Genomic DNA, 17,363 nt, shown 5'->3' with positions numbered 1-17,363 from the left:
GAGGTAGGATTTGAACCTAGGTCTTCTTGACTCCAAGACCAGTGCTTTATTCACTAAACTACACTGCCTTGTGGAATAGGCTCTATGAGAGGAAGGATGAAAGAAAAGAGGGCACTTTGGGCAGTAGATAAGTAGATCTGACAGAGGGTGAGTAAAGGGTATAGGCACAACTACCAAACTCTATGGGGATCCAGAAAGCAGTTCACAGAGAATGAAGGACTGATATGAAATGTGACCTATGAAGCAGACCATGACCTGTGATAGATGCAAAAGAAATAAACTTGAGGACCAGATACGTCTATCTCTTACATGTTTCTCCTTTACTTTTTCTAGATGAGTGGAAAGGACAGCTGTCAAATGTGGGAAAATCTGTGAGTTTATCAGCTTATTCAAGCCTTACAATCACTCTATAAGTTAGGCAATACAAGTCTTTTTCTCCTTGCTTTACAGATGGGGAAACTGAGACTCAGAGGAGATAAGTGATATGTGCATGGTCAGAGGTGAGGCTTAAATCTAAGTCTTTCTGATTACAAAGTCCAATACTATATCCACTGTGGCAAACAGCCATGCCAAAGGCATAGTCCACTTTTATAACACTGCATAAATGTTTGTATGAAAGGATTTCTAGATTCTGTATTTGGATCAAATTCTCCATGCATGTCAATAATTTTGTTAAGATTTTCATATTGATTTTCAACAACAATACCAAAAAACCCTACCCCAATTTTAAAAAAAAGTTTTATACTATGCTTATCAAACATATCTTCTATTTTCAAGGTAGTGTGTATGTGATATTTTTTGGGAAAAATCTTATCAACACTTAGGGAGCAGTCTTAAGTTTGTGATATTCCCTGGATGGATGTGAGGTTTATTTGCACCTCTTCCAATGCCTGATGAGTTTAGATGAGGTTAGCCATACCTCCCATTTGTACAGACTCCTCCCAGTTAAGAGGTAGTAGAATGGTGGGATCCAAAAAAGAGGGCCATCCAGGTATCCTGGCCAAAGGCAGAGGAATCCCTCAGTGTTCAAGTACAAAAAGATGATCTTAAAAGGGAATAAATGCCACATCCCCCCAAGCCAGGCCACCTCATCTCAGAGGAGAGCTACCAATACCAATCATGAATTAATTTGATACAGTCATACCAAACTCATTCCCAGACAAATCTCAGCTCAGAAGTTGAAACAATTTGGCACAACTGATTACTGACTCCTTGGCTTGCTAGAGTTGTCTTATATTTTAGCAGGGCTACTAGAGTCTGAGGGCTTTTGTTTTTGTTTTGCCTTCAAAAGCCAGGTCTATACGGGAGTGGGGTACCATGTCTATTTAGCCAGCATCAGAAAAGCAATAGTTACCTGCTGAGCTGCCAGCAGTTGAGAACTTTTGCATGAAGAAAGGAACTGTGGACTAAAAGCAAAGATAGCCAAGCCTCAGTCTCAGTAAGAAAGCCAGGAGTCACAATAGAATGTTAGAGAAAGTGTTACCAGTTCAGAACAGGTTAGATACATAGACTCAGGGAAGGACGAATTAGGATAACGAATAGGGAAAAAGCACTAGAATGAGTGTGAAGATGACAGTAAAATCAAGGTAGGAACAGAATGAGTTTGTGATACTCAGCTCCTGTTCAATTGTAACATCTTCTGATGCCAGTTCAGTTCTCGCTAGCCCTTGCTCTTGTGCCATAAAAGGGGTCTTCATCTGAAAGCTGTCAAACTCCAAGGATCTTATAATTTCCAGTATGAATTCTCTGATGCCGAGTAAGGTCTGAACTCCGGCTGAAGGCCTTCTCACATTCATGACATTTAAAGGGTTTTTCTCCAGTATGTATCATCTGGTGTTTAGTAAGGGATGATCTATCACTGAATGCCTTCCCACATTCATGACACTCATAGGGTTTCTCACCAGTATGAATTCTCTGATGTCGAACAAGGGCTGGACTCTGGCTAAAGGCTTTTCCACATTCATTACATTTATAGGGTTTCTCTCCTGTATGGATTTTATGGTGTTCAATGAGGTGTGCATGCTGACTAAAAGTTCTCTCACATTCATAACATTCAAAAGGTTTCTTTCCAGTATGAATTCTCTGGTGTTGAGTAAGATTTGTACTCAGTCTGAAGGCTTTCCCACATTGGTTACATTCATAGGGCTTTTCTCCAGTATGAATTCTCTGATGTCCAATAAGGTGTGCCTGCTGGCTGAAAGTCCTCTCACATTCATGGCATTCATAGGGTTTTTCTCCAGTATGAATTCTCTGATGTTTAGTGAGGATTTCACTTTTCCTGAAACTTTTCCCACACATATTACATTTATAGGGTTTCTCTCCAGTATGAATTCTCTGATGTTCAGTAAGATTTGTACTTCTGCTAAAGGCTTTCCCACATTCCTTACATATATATGGTTTTTCTCCAGTATGAGTTCTCTGATGCTGAATAAGATTTGCACACTGGCTGAAAGCTCTCCCACATTCATTACATTCATAGGGTTTCTCTCCCGTATGAATTCTCTGATGTTGGGTAAGGATTGTATTCAATCTGAAGGCTTTCCCACATTCATTACATTCATAGGGTTTCTCTCCAGTATGGATTCTCTGATGTTCAGTAAGTTGTGTTTTCCAAATGAAGGCTTTCCCACAATCACTGCATTCATAAGGTTTTTCTCCAGTATGAATTCTCTGATGTTTAATAAGGTATGAATGCTCACTGAAAATTTTTTCACATTTATGACATTTAAAGGGTTTCTTACCAGTATGGATTCTCTGAGGTTGGATAAGATGTGTATTTCTACTGAAGTCTTTCTCACATTCATAGTATTCATTGGTCCCTAAAAACTTTCTTTGATTTTTAATTAGCTCTGAATTATGTTTGATGATCTCTTCATATTTACCTCTTTTATGGTATTGGTTTCCTATCAGACCATTCTGCTGCTTAACAGGGACTGAGTTCTGTCTAAAGGATATCCCAAATTCATTACATTCAGGTTCTCTCTTCCCTATGAGGGTGGTTTTACTGCTTATGGGTGTTTCCTTCAAATATTTTTCTTGAATTCCCTGCTGTTTCCCCAAGTGGCCATCACATTCTCTGGCTACTCCTAACTTGGAGTACCAGAGACCACTCCTTATGGAGTCCATTACTGCTTCCTGTATTGACGTTTCTTCAGAAATAGTCTCCTGTGGAGATGGCACCTTGCTTTCCTTCATAGTCTCTGAGTCTGAAAGAAATAAAAATTGCAATGTCTCCTCTTCCATGTTGAAAGGAAAGAAGGGGTTGGGATGGAGAAGGGAGAACTAAATTGATAATAAGTGCAACTTGTTCATATGCTAACATCTTCTGAGCAGAGTGGGAAAAGGAGTGGAAAGATAGAAAGGGCCAAAAGTGTTTCCAGTGGAGAGGGTAGGGGAGGGAGTGGGGCTGGCTGATCCAGCATGCAAGGTGAGCACAGAAAACCTTATTGGGTTAACAAGGCAGAATGGAAGGTTAAGAAGAATAATTACACAAATTAGCTAAGTCCAGGGGATATGGCTAAAGAAAGAGCATTGAATTTGGAATGGTAAGACCTTGGTCTGACTTCCAGCTATGTTGCTTACTAGCAGTGTGATCTTGGTTAAGTCACTTTCTCCTTATCTAGAAAAATGAAGAAGTTGGTACAGATCAGGGGGTGTCAACCTGGGGTCTGTGAACTTGTTTAAAAAAATATTTTGAGGACAGAAACAAACACTGTATACTAAGCTATACTCAATTGAGGAAATCCAGGAAGCAGAGGGGGTTAGCATGGAGGAAAACATCTAAGTGAAGTCATCTGTCTATACTACAGACCATCTGGACAGCAGGAGGAAATAGATAAGGAGTCTGAGAAACAGATGCCATGCCACCCACTGGGGCATCATACAGTAGTGATGGACTTCAATTATCCAGGCTTCTGCTAAAGATCTGTCAAAAGTAGAGCAAGTAGTGGTAATTTCTCCACTTGCCTTAATAACCTCGTTATTCAAAGGGTTGCCAATGACATAACTTTTATCCAAGGTTCTGATTCTCACCCATAAGGACAAAGTGGTTGCTGGGATGAAAAGGATGTGAAGGCTGGGGGTAAGTGATAGTTATCCAATCTGTAAGGATCCTAACAGTAGGATTAATGACAGAAGAGAAAAAAACCTGAGCAAAATCTAAAATGCATCCTAGATTTTAGAGGAACAGATTTCAGGAATGGTTTAGGGCAGAGTGAGGAACCTGCGGTCTCAAGGCCACATGTGGTCCTCTAGATCCTCAAGAGCGGCCCTTCAACTGAATCCAAACTTCACAGAACAATTGGATTCAGTCAAAGGGCTGCATTTGAGGATCTAGAGGGCCACATGTAACCTCGAGGCTGCAGGTTCCTCACCCCTGGTTTAGGGGAAGGACAGGTAGGATCCCATGACCTAAAATTCTACAGGGAGAAGTCATATGAGGAAACACAGGATTTCAGGAATGAAATCCCCAAGCAACAAAAAGAAACAATTTTAATGAGAAAGAAAAGAGGAGTCAACTAAAGAGTCTGACATGAATGCACAAGGAACTCACTGACCTTCTTAGATTTTAAAAAGAACTGTACATAATACTATGTACAAAAAGTCAACAGACAGAAGACAGAAGCAAAGGCAGTTAAAAGAGAGTAAATTCAAAAAGTACAGCAGGGTCCTGAAACAGTGCCATCAAGAGTGCATAAACTCAGCATGAGCTCAGTGTGGTCAAAAAAAAAAAGCTCTTCATAAAAGTTTTATTTTGTTTTTTTAAAGATATTGGGGGAAAGGGGAGATCAAAGAAGAGACAGCACTGCTGCTTGGATAGATGGGATAATAGTAGGCAACAGAAAGAAGGCAGGGCTGCTTACCTTTCATTTTGGTTTTTTGGTTTTTGTTTTTTCTGCCAAAGAGAATGATTTTAGACTGGAAAGAACAAAACAAAAATGGCTACTAGAGACTTGGGCATAAATTCCCTATAGTAAGAGATAGCAAGAGACTATCTGGCAGCCTTTGAATGAAGTCCTATCATCAGGCCTATACAAACTAAATCCTTAGTGGACACGTGGTTGGCTATGGCTGTCCATCTCAGAAATACCTTTTAAAAAGTCACTATGGTGGGCTACAAGCTCAGTGAGTCAATACTATGATATGGCAGACAAAACAACTAATGTATTCTCCAATAGCATTCAGGGGCATGGCATCCAACACCACAAAGGTAATATACAATCCTACTCTACTCTGCCTTGGTCAGGCTATATCTAGAGTACTGTATTCAGTCCTGAGTGCCACAGAGTAGAAAAAACCTTGATGAACTTCAGTGTCCAGTGCAGGGTTATCACTCAGGACAGCTAAGTATCTTGAGACCATTCTATCTGTAGGTCATTTGAAGGAACTGGAAATGTTTAGCCTAAAGAAGAAGACTTGGGAGGGCAAGGGACGCCCTGAGGACAAAGGATACATGATATCTGTCTTCGAAAAATTTAAGGGCTACCCTTTTGAAGAAGGATTAGACCTGTAATGCTTTGTCACCAGAGAAATGGAACAATGAGTATAAAATGCAGAGAGGTGGATTTTTACTTGACATAAAAGAAAACTTCCGAACAATTAGATCTGCCCCAAAGTGGAAACAGCTGCCAAAGGAGGTTAGTGGAGTCAGGCAAAAGCTGGCTGACCACTTGATGGATATGTGGTCAGAAGGGATTTCTCCACAGATGTAGGCTGGACTAAATATTCTCTGGGATCTCTTTCCAAACCATGATTCCATGATTCACTTATTTATTTTTAAAATCAGTACCAATTAATTTTTTGATAATTACTGTTTAATAGTATAAAACCTGGTAGTTCAAGTTCCTTTTCCTTCCTTTCTTGGGGGAGGACAGAGAGGGTATTATTCCTGTTAAATCCTACCAAAGTCATATATAAGATGTTTATTTCTGAGTCCAAGTCTCGGTTCACAATGTTTTTCTTTTTTTTTTTTTAATTTTAATTCACAATGTTTTTCTTGTCTGGAATTTTCTCCTGCCTCAGGTCCTAGTTTCTCACACAAGTCTTTTCTTGAGCTCCCTGGTCCATGTTAGTCACAGAAAAATCACAAAATTTTAGAGATAGAAGGAATCTTAGAGGTTGTGTTACACCCTCCCATCTTTACATTTTAAGGAAGTAAAGAGCTTTATCTCAAATCACACACTATATTTTCCTTTCATTAATTCTCAATTTGGTTTATGGTTATTTGTATAAATATCTAATCTTCCCTACTAGTCAGTAAGTTCCATGATGGCAGGGATGGGTTTTATTCTTGGTTGTATCCCCCATAATATGCATTTTGACACTTAATTATTTGTTTAAAGGTTCATATATTGAACAGAATTCAAAGGGACTTTAGAGCCATCAAGTCAACACCTCTTTTACATTTTAGAGATGAGGAAAATTGAGGCACAGAGAGTTTAAGAGACTTTCCCAGAGTCTCAAAACTAATGTCTGAGGTAGGATTTGAGCCCAGGCCTTCCAGACTCCAACTCCAGTGCCCTATCCACTATACCATTTTATTATGCTTCCTTGAATTATTCTTTAGTTTACTGTTTGGGTTTTTTTGCTTTAAAGTATAGTACTTAAATATTTCATGTCTCTGTCTTGTCTTTCCAATTAGATTTTGACCTACAGAAAAGAAATATGATTTCTACAAATTTTGTATCCTCTTTGGAAGGTACTCAGAATTCAACAAATTCCTGCTAAATAAGAATTAAGAGGGGGAAAAAAACCTTCTTTTTGCCTGATACCAGAGTAGCAAATCAATGATTTCCTGAGTGCTAACATTGTACTTGATACTGGAAGTACAAGGAAAGTATAAGAAAATCGTAATGATAATACCATACATTTTTACAGAGCTATAAAGTTTGCAAAATTTTTTCCTCACAATAGCTCTGTAACACAGCAGTGCTGGTGTTAATACCCCCATTTTAGAGAGGCAAAATGAACACACGTGAAAAATCAAAGAAAAACAAAAGAGCATATGTTCAAATACTATACTATAAGGTTTAGCCTTTAAGTAGTCTTGAAGTTCAAGGAAGAGAAAGATGAAAAGGGGCTGGGAAATCCAATGAAGGTTTCACAGAGAAGGTAGAATCTGAGAGGACCTTAAAGGCTCAGCAGTATCTGGAAGAGAGAGAAAGGATGCAATGATGCAATGCCAATATGGCACAGAATATGTACAAGGGCGGATTTGTAGGAGAAAGCATGGAGTGGATGAAGCATGGAGGAGAAGCTCTATTTCATATAATCCAGCAGAATACGGTTTTTGAACAGGGTTAAGGCTTTCCCACATTCATTACACTCCACTTGAATATCCTTCTTTTCTTAACTATAAAAAGCCCAGGGGGCTTCTTACATTTGTCACTAAGTTTAGATCCGTGGTTCAGAGACCAGAAATTCCTAATCTCTTCAGGCCAAAGAGCTAGGTGTTTCCACTCCCTCTTTTTATGTGAAAGGTCTTTATTTGTACAGTTGAAAATCAACATCTTCCCTATTCTATCCCTTTAAGTAGACAGGAATAAACATGAAGCATTGGAGGTAGGAGAGAGCCGGCCCTTGTAGAGAACAACTATCAGCTGTAGTGATATGAACTTAGACCAGAATTATGACAGCAGAAATGGAAAGAAAGGAAAGAATCCTAGAGATACTTTAGAGGAAGAACAACAGGACTTGGTAAGAGACTGGACAAAGAAAATGAAGGAAGAAAAATATTTGATGTGACCCTATGGTTTCTGGATTGGAAGAGTAGAATAGAGCCATCACTGACAGAAATAGAGAAGTTAGGAAGCAGAGCTGGATTGGTGGCAGGGACTCAGTTTTTCACATGCTGAATTTTAAGTGGCAGTGGCACATCGAAATGCAGGTGCAAACACACAATACACCTGGGTGGAGATGAGGAGGTGAGAGTCATCTGCAGAGAAGGGATATTTTTAGCTTTTACCATGAATTACTAGAGAGAGGGGGAAGAAAAGAGGAAGGAAGATAGGGCCCTTAGGGATATTTGCAGTTAGGAGACTAGAAAGAAAATCTGATGAAATAGATGGAAAAAGAGACCAGGATAGTGAAGTGTAATGCAAGCAATGGGAGGAGAGATTTACATGAAGAGGTGGTCAACATAGTCAAATACCCGGAAGCTTAGCTAGGAAGACAGAAAAAACTTGATGGTTTGCTTGGTAAACGTTCTGCTAGAGAAAGCAGGGGTGACCCACAGCAGGTGGAAATGAAATGGTAGAAAATGAGGTAAAAAAAACAGATGAAGTGGGCAGTGGGACAAGAGGAAAGCCTGTGTGTTTAAAGAGCTTGACAGTGAAATTGATGAGAAAAAAAATGGGGCAACATAAAATAAATAAAATTATAAAACAAATTTTTTTTTGTTTCTATTTTGTTGTTTTTTAAAGGGAGGCCTATTTGTGTTTGAATGGATAAAGAAAGAAGCCTGTGAACAGGAAAAGACTTAAGATGCTACGGAGGGAATGAATAAGACTATCATATTCATTATAATTACATCAATTTTAATTCCAGAAAAGGAGAAATGAAAGGGATCTAGGGTACAGGAAATAGCTTAAGTGAAGATGAGAGGCATCCGTTCCACCAAGACTGGGAGTGTAAAGAGAGACAAATGGACAAAATTTGAGAGATAGGGGAAAGGATCTATCTTTCTCTATTTCCAAGGCCTTACTTGAGAAGACAGAATATAAAGCCAACAGGTAGAAATTACAGAAACTAAATTTCACCTCAATCTAAATGAAGAACTCTCAGAGAAGAAGGGCAGACCCAAATGGAACAGATTGGTTCACAGAATAGTTAGGTCCTTGTCACTAGCAGTTATCAAGCAAAAGCCAGCTGGCCATCCACTGGGTATATTACAAAAGAGATATCTGTACTGGATGAGGAGTTGGACTAGATGACTCCTAAAGTCTCTTCCAACTCTATCATAATGATTCTATGATATGTTGAGGGAGGTCACACTAGGTTAACGCAGGATTTTATGCAAGTTAGCCTCAGTCTTCTCTAGAGTTCTGAGGAGTCTTGAGAGCTACCCAGCCAAAACTTCCAATATTCTACTCAATGGATCAACAAGTATTTACCAGACAATTAATATGTGCCAGGCACAGTGTCATTACTTCCTTTTCACTCTTATTCCCAGGGAAGCCCATTCTACCTAGTTTTCACTCACCTGAGCAGATGTCTCTTGAGGTTTTTCTCTCTACCTTCCAGGGTTCTCTTCCTTGCTCCAACTGAGAGATCATATCCGGTTTGGAAACTTGATGCCCTGCTCGTAAGGAGAGACACAGGACTTGGGGATTTGTTCTGGGGACAAAGAGCCATTCAGTCATGGCCCCGTGGGCCTTAAGATGCTTTGAATTGAAAAGAGTAACATCATGAAACTATAATGATCCTGCTCATTTCCAGGTGCACAAAGGGCAGACACTTCACCTAGAAAGAAGAATGATCACTCTATTTCTGTTTCCCTAAAAGGATCAGTACTATCCAAGAAGAAGCATGGGAAGATGGAAAGAACATTGGACTTACAGAGTCCTAAGTCCTAGATCTGAATCCTTGGACTATAACTGAATCCTATGGACTGCTTGATACTGACTTCTTAGAGCTCTACTTTCTTCAAATGAAAAATGAGAATAATGCTGGAACTATGTCCCTCACAGAACTGTGAAGACAGAGCTTTGTAAAATGCAAAGTTTGTTTTTTTAAAGAGTTGCAAAAACAATGACATTTCAGTGGGTAAACTGAATCATAGAAGAAGTCGTCCTTACCCAAAGAGACCAGGTTTCCATAATTCTCTAGCATCACATCCCTGTACAGGCCCCTCTGAGCAGGATCCAGCTGGCCCCATTCCTCCTGGGTGAAGTCCACAGCCACGTCCTTGAATGTCAATGATTCCTGAAAAGACAGACACACTTCTGTTGAACCAGGGATCATTCCTTTATATGGCCTTGGGACCTCGGGCAAGAGGAGGTGAAGAGGATTTAAAGGAAGTGTTTCTGAGAGTGTTCAAGGCTGCAAGTAACCCACATCAAGTATTTATTGATTTCTAACATGTCTAGCAGTATACCAAACTGTATAGGTAAGATAAAGGAATATGGGACATGTTTTGCTCAGGAGGAAAACTAACATATTAAATAATTAGAGAACAATGCAAGGCATTTCCCTAAGTTCTCCTAAAGTTTACAGTATAGCCCATATGGTGTCTAGTAATTCCTTGATAAATTTTAAGATGGCATGGTCTATTCCTTCCAAGAACCTACCATTTTTATTTGGTCCATTATGGTCAGAATTATGTCCAAAATGGCAGCTCCCTTCATCACTTCCTACACATGTTGACAGAAAGCAAATCATGAATTTATCAATTTCTCTGCTTTTGACTGAGGGTGACTTCCGGTATGTGAATAGCTAATGTCCTCCATCACTCCCATACCCTGTCTCCATGCAAAATTTGTGATCTGGCTCTAGAATTCATCTTACTCCCGCTCCGGGACACATAGTATGAGATATACATCTACATAATATTGCTTCTTTCTCTGTCCTCCAATAATGACCTAAATGTTCTCTACCATGCTTATCTCCTCTAGTTTGTGGATTTCTACACAGGAGTATACTTTGATATATAATGCTAACTCATCACATCCATCTAATCTCCTTTTGAGTAAAGAATAGCCTTCCATACTTATATTCCATTGATATATTAATTAATTAGTCCTTCCAAGTCTCAGTGATACCTGTGAGATTACATTTACCTCTTTAATTTTGTTTATTACTTGTACTCTGAGAATTTGTATGTTGCAATTAGAAGATGTTATTTTCATAACTGCCCCTGTTCCTGCATACTATATCTATTAGATTATTGGAAAATTCTACTGTTCTTCCTAGATTTACAGGAGCTAGAGCTAGAAGGGACCCTAGATATCATAAGAACACAGATATGAAGCCAGAAGGCTTCAGAAAAGGAAACTGAGACCCATAGAAATTAAATGACTTGTCTGAAATAGTAGGTGGTAGAGCTTGGATTTGAACTCCCGTCCTTTGTCTCTAAACTCAATGAGCTCCCCGCTACGCCAAAATGCCTGCCAAAGTTGTACATGCTGTTTATTCCCTGTAACACTGTGCTGGTGTAGGTATCTATGGGGATTTTTCTCCTTCCTCCATTTTCAATTTAAAGCTCTCTTATTGGACTTGCAAGTCTCCAGGCAAATATATTCTACACAATATTTTTTAGAAGCTCTCTATCCTGGCCCTGGTCCAGAAATCTAAATTCCATTCTCTGATACCATCTTCTTAACCAGCTCTTTGATTCCTATATCCTGCTTTCTCATCATAAAAAATTTGATCAAAAATATGTATCGGCATTTATTGTACTTCAAAGAATTAGAAACCAAATATCATAATTCCAATCAGGCCCTGAATTCGGTTTATCTGTCTAAGGATGTACAGCCTGATTGGGGAATAGGGGAAATCTGAAGTCACTTTCCCCTTCTGGGGAGAAAAGTTAGAAAGAATAGGATAGGCAGAGAAAAGTTGAAGATGCTACTGACTGTGGTTAGGTAGTGCTCTCTGTGGAGCTTGGGAGATGTAACTTTGTATCCCAGGAAGAAAAGGATTTGTATGTGATATGTACATATTACCTGGATTGAAGCAAACTCCATGAAGCAGATAGGCTTAAAAGGCACATAGGAATTAGGAGATGTTGCTAACCAGTAGTTTTGGTCATACAGGCAGCTAGAACAGAAAAGTTTCTTTGCTTCATGTGTAAATAAAGTCTTTGGTCTGGTGATGTGGTCATTGACATCCTTCTGACCCTATAAAAAATACCCACAAAAAGGATTTTCACCTTCTTTGACCCGGAAGAATCTATAGAGCTTGTCCATCAGTGAGTGAGTGAGAGTGTGTGTGTGTGTGTGTGTGTGTGTGTGTGTGTGTGTGTGTCTTGAACAGTTGCTGAAGATGGAAGCTGAATTGGGTTCAAAATTGAGTAGAAAGTAGTCAGGCTGAATTACATTTGGGAAACAATATAGTCCCAAACTGTTCACTTACACAAAAGTCCATCTCTTTAATGTTGCTGTTCTTCCAGGGATGTTTTTATATGGTTGTAAATAATGGACCACCATGATTTCAGAGGATTAAGATTTCAAGTAATCTCAGAACATGATGGGCACAGGTAGCCTGTAGCCTACTACCAACCACAACTGGTGTCTGATATGAAATGTGGCAGACCTCACCAAGGGCATGGATGATCAGAAAAGGAGGTGGACTGGTGAGGTAGTGAAAATGAGAGACAAGAGATCATAAGATTTGGAGCTGGAAGGGGCCTTAGTGATCATTTAGTTCAACCCCTCATTGGAAGTGAGGAAACTGAGGATCAGTAAAGTAACTTACCCAGGTCCCACAGAGAGCAGGCAGCAGACTCAGGATTTGAACCAGATCTTCTGACTCCAAATCCAGTGGCCTTCTATTATACCAGAGCCCAAGATGAGATGGTCAAATAACCAGAGGAAGGACTTCAGCATGTTGGGTAGATTTTCTATGGATATTTATGGAAGGATGTGCTTAAGAGTCCCTAGAATAAGAAAGGGTGGAACCTGCACTAATGGAGGGAGTGGGCACACCAATGAAATCACAGATATATCAAGGAAAGCAGCTCTTGAATAAGACTGAGCTCTTTGATGTTACAAGAACTATGTGTTTTGTTTGATAGTCCTAGTTCAGGATACTGAGCACACAGGAAGGCTAAATAACAAGCTGGATGAATGAATGAGAGGACAGAAGAAGTGCAGGGAGAAATCTGGGTGATATTCTCGGTAAGTCTTTCATACACTAGAATAGGTTTAAGTCTGCTGAGGGGGAAGAGTTAGGATCCCGGACCTTGGATGGGACTTTGTTGGGTAGGGAAGCTGCTAGATAAGAGAAAGAAATGTTTCTACTTAAGGAGAGGCAAGATGGTTTGTAAGGAGAGATAGAAGAAACTCCAACTCACCTGAGATCTGGTCATCAGAATCCCAGAGCCCTTCTCCTCTGTATCTCCCTCATAGGGAAGGGCTGAATCCTGCAAAGGCAGAGCTAGGAAGAGAAAAGGGCCATGACTTGTAAACCATCCATGGCCTTGAAATTCCCAAATTCACCAAGTTCAAATTTCTTATTTTGTTGAGTATGACCACCACACTCTTGCAAGATGGAGGTAAAAGGGAGCCCAGAAACAGTCCCAATCCTCCCTTTCAAGAGAACAGATCCATGGGTATGGCTGCCTGGGACCTTGACTCTTTCCACATACTCCTAGAAGTTTTCAGGAAACAGATTCCTGGTCTAAGAATTAGGAAATGAAATCTGAATTCAGAGCTCAGACCCCACATGTGGTGTGATTTTAAGTATGTATCTGCCACATCTTATTCAATAAAGAAAATAGTATTGCCATTTTCCTTCCCTGGCTCACAGCGCATGTGAACAACCTATTTGCTGGGTTATTTGCAGAAAACATCTTCATAAACATAAAACATTAGCTTTACTATCACAGGGACAAGGGTGGTGTAAGAGGAAGAACATACAACTTAAGTCAGCAAACTTCAAAATCCTACAAGCTCAGACAGCTAGGCAGTATACAAAAAGAGCACCGGAGTCAGCAAAACTTGAGTTAAAATCCAGCTTCAGAAGCTTAATAGCTGTGTGACTTTTAATCCTATCTAGTAACTTCTCTCAGGCTCAGTTTCCTCATCTGTAAAATGGTGATCATAAGAATATCCACTTCCCAGGGTTGTTTGTGAGAATCAAAATCTTTAAATATGCAAAGAGCTCTGTGAGTCTAAAAACACTTTGTAAACCTTAAAACATGAAAGCTAGCTATTTTTATCAGTTAAGTAGCTGCGGAATTTTAAACACTTCATGCTACATCACAAAAGAGTAAGATGACTGGTCTGCCCCTCTACCATCCCTCCATGGGAACAACCACTAAGGTATGTTCCTCCCACCATGCTTTCTGAGAGTATGCTGGAGGGGCTGGAGAGGACTTGATTAGAAGGATGTGCCATGGATTTACAAGAGCTAACTACAACCTAAGACAGAAAACTCTACCTCCCATTGGCTACACGCCATCTCACCACGTATGGAGGTGGCTAGGCGAGGCAGTGGAGAGAGTACTGGATTTAAATCTGGTCTCAGGCACTTACTAGCTGTGTGACCTCTGACAAGCCTCTTAACTTCTGTTTGCCTCAGTCTTCTCAACTGTAGAATGGGGATAATAATGGCACCTCCCAAGGGTGTTATGAGGAAAAGATGAAATAGTAATTATAAAGTGCCTGGCACATAGTAGCTGCCATATAAATGGTAGCTATTATCATTAAAATGATTTTTCTATACTAATGAAGGGGCAGAAAAAGAATCACCTGTTGTAAAACTAGCCTGCCTACTTATGTCCTGACTTTGGTATGTCCACATATGGCTAATGACATATAATGGGTGAGAGAAGTTATTTTACTATTATATTAATAACCAGTGATTAATTTGGCATCCAGGTTTTTCTCTTTTATTTCTTCATTTAAAAGTAAAGTCAGTCTCTGTAAAAAAGTTTCTGTAAAAAGTCAGTCACTAAAGGACATGATTGATTGATGAGGTTGTCCTAGGCCTCAGTAACATGCTCTTTAATCTTGGGTGGCACCCCACCCAACTAGGAGACCTTACTTCTGTTCAGAGTGTAAAAAGAATCCAGTCTGGATAAGTTCTTACCCAGAGGAAAAAGATCTCTATCCTTGTACCCTTCCATTAGAGTTTAGGGTGACCCAGCTCACGAAGAAGAAAACCAATCACAGCAGTCTGGATAGAGATGGATTCCCATGTCCAGACTGCTGGAAGTAGCTGAGTCTCACGATCAAACCACATTTTCAGCAGGAAGAGCTGAAGACTCCTAGCCCATCTCCTCATTAAATGCCCACTAATCAGGGTTAATTTTCACTTGTCAGAGGCATTCCCTTTTACAAAGATATTTAAGGCATTCATTGTTTCCACTAAGAATCTTTGGTTATCATTGCGGATCTTTGGTTATCAAGAGAAACTGATCACCAATTTACTTATTATTAGCTAGTCTAATTATTAAGTTGATAATTAATTACCCAGAAACTCTGTCTCTCAAAGTTTTTCATTTGTTACATGGGGGAAGATAGGGAGGAGGATAAGTGCGTTCTAATAAGCCAAGTACATGCATGGCCACAGGACCAGAACCACAAGAGCTGAGGCAGATGGAAGTGTATATTCGGTGATAAAGAAAAGCATTCAGAGGGTGCTGGAGAAAGAAAGGCAAACCTTGGGATCACAAGCGTGAGGGCATTGATCTCTTCCCACCTGGACACCATTCCTCCACCTTAACACATTCTCCTCTGAAGTGTCTGTTTGCCTCTTTCCTATCACGGAGTGAGTCCCCCCAACTCCTTCTGTCCCAAATCCCTGAATCCCTTTTTCTGAACTCACCTTTCTCTTCAAGTATCTGGATCAAATCCTCCATGGTTACCTCCTCCTTTCTGTTTTCATACGGTTCTGTTTCTACTAGTGGGAGGGTCAAGAATTACTCTAAGACCAACAGCTCCAAGACCTGCTCCATCGTGTCAGTTTCCAGGCTCTGCCATGAAGTCTCAGTCAAAGGTCTCATGTAGGTTGAGTATCTTCCACAATGGATTTCCACTGCTTAGGGTATTCTACCTTTACTAGGCCATGGGGGGTCAGAAACAAGCTCACGTTAGCTGGAAGCTTCACTCTGGAACTCAGATCTCTGTTTCCAAGTAGGAGACCCTTACTTTAATCCCTCAGGGTGGGCCCCTGCAAACAATCCCCAATCCTGGGGACAAAGATGGGTCAAAGTCAGCAGAAAAGAAGCTTATGTTCACAATTTGAAATCACAAACTAGGCTCTCTTGTTGAGTTTCGATCATTTAACAAACAATTGAGGCAGTAACAAGGTTCAAATCATTCAGTTTCCTTAGCTGTAAACCAGAGAAGATAACAATTGTCCTAATAAGCTACAGTGACGCTAAATTAAGTGAGGAGCTTAAAGCATGGGCACCCCAACTGTGCAAGGAACAAGAGAGATATAAGACAGAAAAGATAAGGGCACATATTGGGACAATAAGAAACTCTGGAGCTAAATGGATGTATACAGGTGCTCAGGGCTCTACACTAATACAGACACAACTACCTAGGGCTTCTGGCAGACACCCATAGCCAAGCCCTTCATTAGCACACATAGATACAGGCACCAAGGACTCTTGGTAGACACAAGCACTGACACAAGTAACCAGGGGGTACTGATTGTCACACTTAGACACTGTTTTTGCCTTTGTTTGTATGCCCAGTGCCTTTAAATAAATGCTTGCTGACTTGATTTGAGCTACAAGGCTCTTGACTGACACACTCAGACACATGAACCAGGACTCAGGGCAGACCTAGGGATTTTGGCACGTACCCAGGCTCTGGAGTGACACACAAAGAGGCACTCATCCCCAGGGCTTCTGGTTCACAATCACATACACACACATGCACAGGTAAAGACACACAATTACCCGGGGCTTCTGGCTGGCTCACACTCGCTCTCGCTCTTGCTCTCGTTCTCTCGTTCTCTCTCTCTCTCTCTCTCTCTCTTTCACACACACACACACACACACACACACACACACACTCTCACTCATACGCAAGAGTACGCGGGGCTTTGGGCTCACGCACACGTACACATACACGCACAGTACCCAGGACTTTTGGTTCTTTTTGGCACAGATGGACACACGCACAGGCCGGGCTTGGAGCGCGGGCTCCTGGTCAGGCCTGTCTAGGCTGTCCACGTAGGACGGCTCGGGATCACTGCCCCCCACCCTCTGCCCGGGGCCGGAGGAACTCCTGCTCTTCTCCACCCCCAGCCCCAACCCCGACCCCCCATTCAGGCCCAGTCCCTCCGCTAGCCCGGCCTGTGTGGCGGGGCACTGGAGGGCCTGGCCAGGGCTGCATGCCCGGGTCGGTCAGTACCTGGAGACTGGTTCTGGAAGCGTACCGACCAGCCCCTGAGTTGCCTCCATGCATCCCAGGCTGAGGGAGGAGTGCGCCTGCGCCTGAAAGTTTAAACTACAATTCCCAGAATGCGGCTGGCCACTCTCTTTCTATTTTCCCGCGGTTCCATCATCCATAATTAAAAAAAAAGGGGGGGGGTAGGCTTAATGGCCAGCATTGCTCCGTCCTATCCCTTTCAAGCACGAAGGAACTAATTAGTCCCACCCACAATGACGTCAACGTCTAAACAGGCTCTGCCTGAGATGCGCCATACTGTCTCCATGGCAACCACTAAAGAGTGGTCCAGTTCTTTGC

General features: G+C 41.0%; 1 protein-coding gene across 6 annotated transcripts; it reads right to left on the bottom strand.

Moving 5' to 3' along the window:
* LOC118853755 (zinc finger protein OZF-like) lies at positions 1 to 17,089 on the bottom strand. Of its 6 annotated transcripts, none has more exons than XM_036763955.1 (7): positions 13,010 to 13,094; positions 12,412 to 12,592; positions 11,661 to 11,834; positions 10,287 to 10,349; positions 9,795 to 9,921; positions 9,200 to 9,295; positions 1 to 3,206 (listed from the first exon to the last, which is right to left on the bottom strand). In XM_036763955.1, the coding sequence occupies exons 3-7, from the start codon at positions 11,679 to 11,681 to the stop codon at positions 1,708 to 1,710; spliced, it is 1,806 nt and encodes a 601-aa protein (XP_036619850.1). In that variant the 5' UTR covers positions 11,682 to 11,834; positions 12,412 to 12,592; positions 13,010 to 13,094; the 3' UTR covers positions 1 to 1,707. The 6 variants fall into 6 exon arrangements, with proteins under 6 accessions (XP_036619850.1, XP_036619849.1, XP_036619848.1 ...); XM_036763954.1 differs by having other exon boundaries at positions 12,412 to 12,556; positions 13,010 to 13,093; XM_036763953.1 differs by lacking the exons at positions 10,287 to 10,349; positions 11,661 to 11,834; positions 12,412 to 12,592 and adding exons at positions 15,487 to 15,850; positions 17,028 to 17,089 and having other exon boundaries at positions 13,010 to 13,092.
* Positions 17,090 to 17,363: the final 274 nt, after the last annotated feature.

Source organism: Trichosurus vulpecula, chromosome 6, assembly GCF_011100635.1.
Source record: "Trichosurus vulpecula isolate mTriVul1 chromosome 6, mTriVul1.pri, whole genome shotgun sequence".
Taxonomy (NCBI): Eukaryota; Metazoa; Chordata; class Mammalia; order Diprotodontia; family Phalangeridae; genus Trichosurus; species Trichosurus vulpecula.
This window is presented reverse-complemented; position numbering and strand designations above follow the sequence as displayed.

Coding starts and splice junctions, on each gene's coding strand:
- LOC118853755 (XM_036763953.1), bottom strand. CDS start 15,520: ATGGAGGATTTGATCCAGATACTTGAAGAGAAAG. Junction 9,922..13,009: donor TTCTGATGACCAGATCTCAG/GTGAGTTGGAGT, acceptor CTGTCTTTTCAG/GAATCATTGACATTCAAGGA. Junction 3,207..9,199: donor CTCAAGAGACATCTGCTCAG/GTGAGTGAAAAC, acceptor TATTTCTTTCAG/ACTCAGAGACTATGAAGGAA.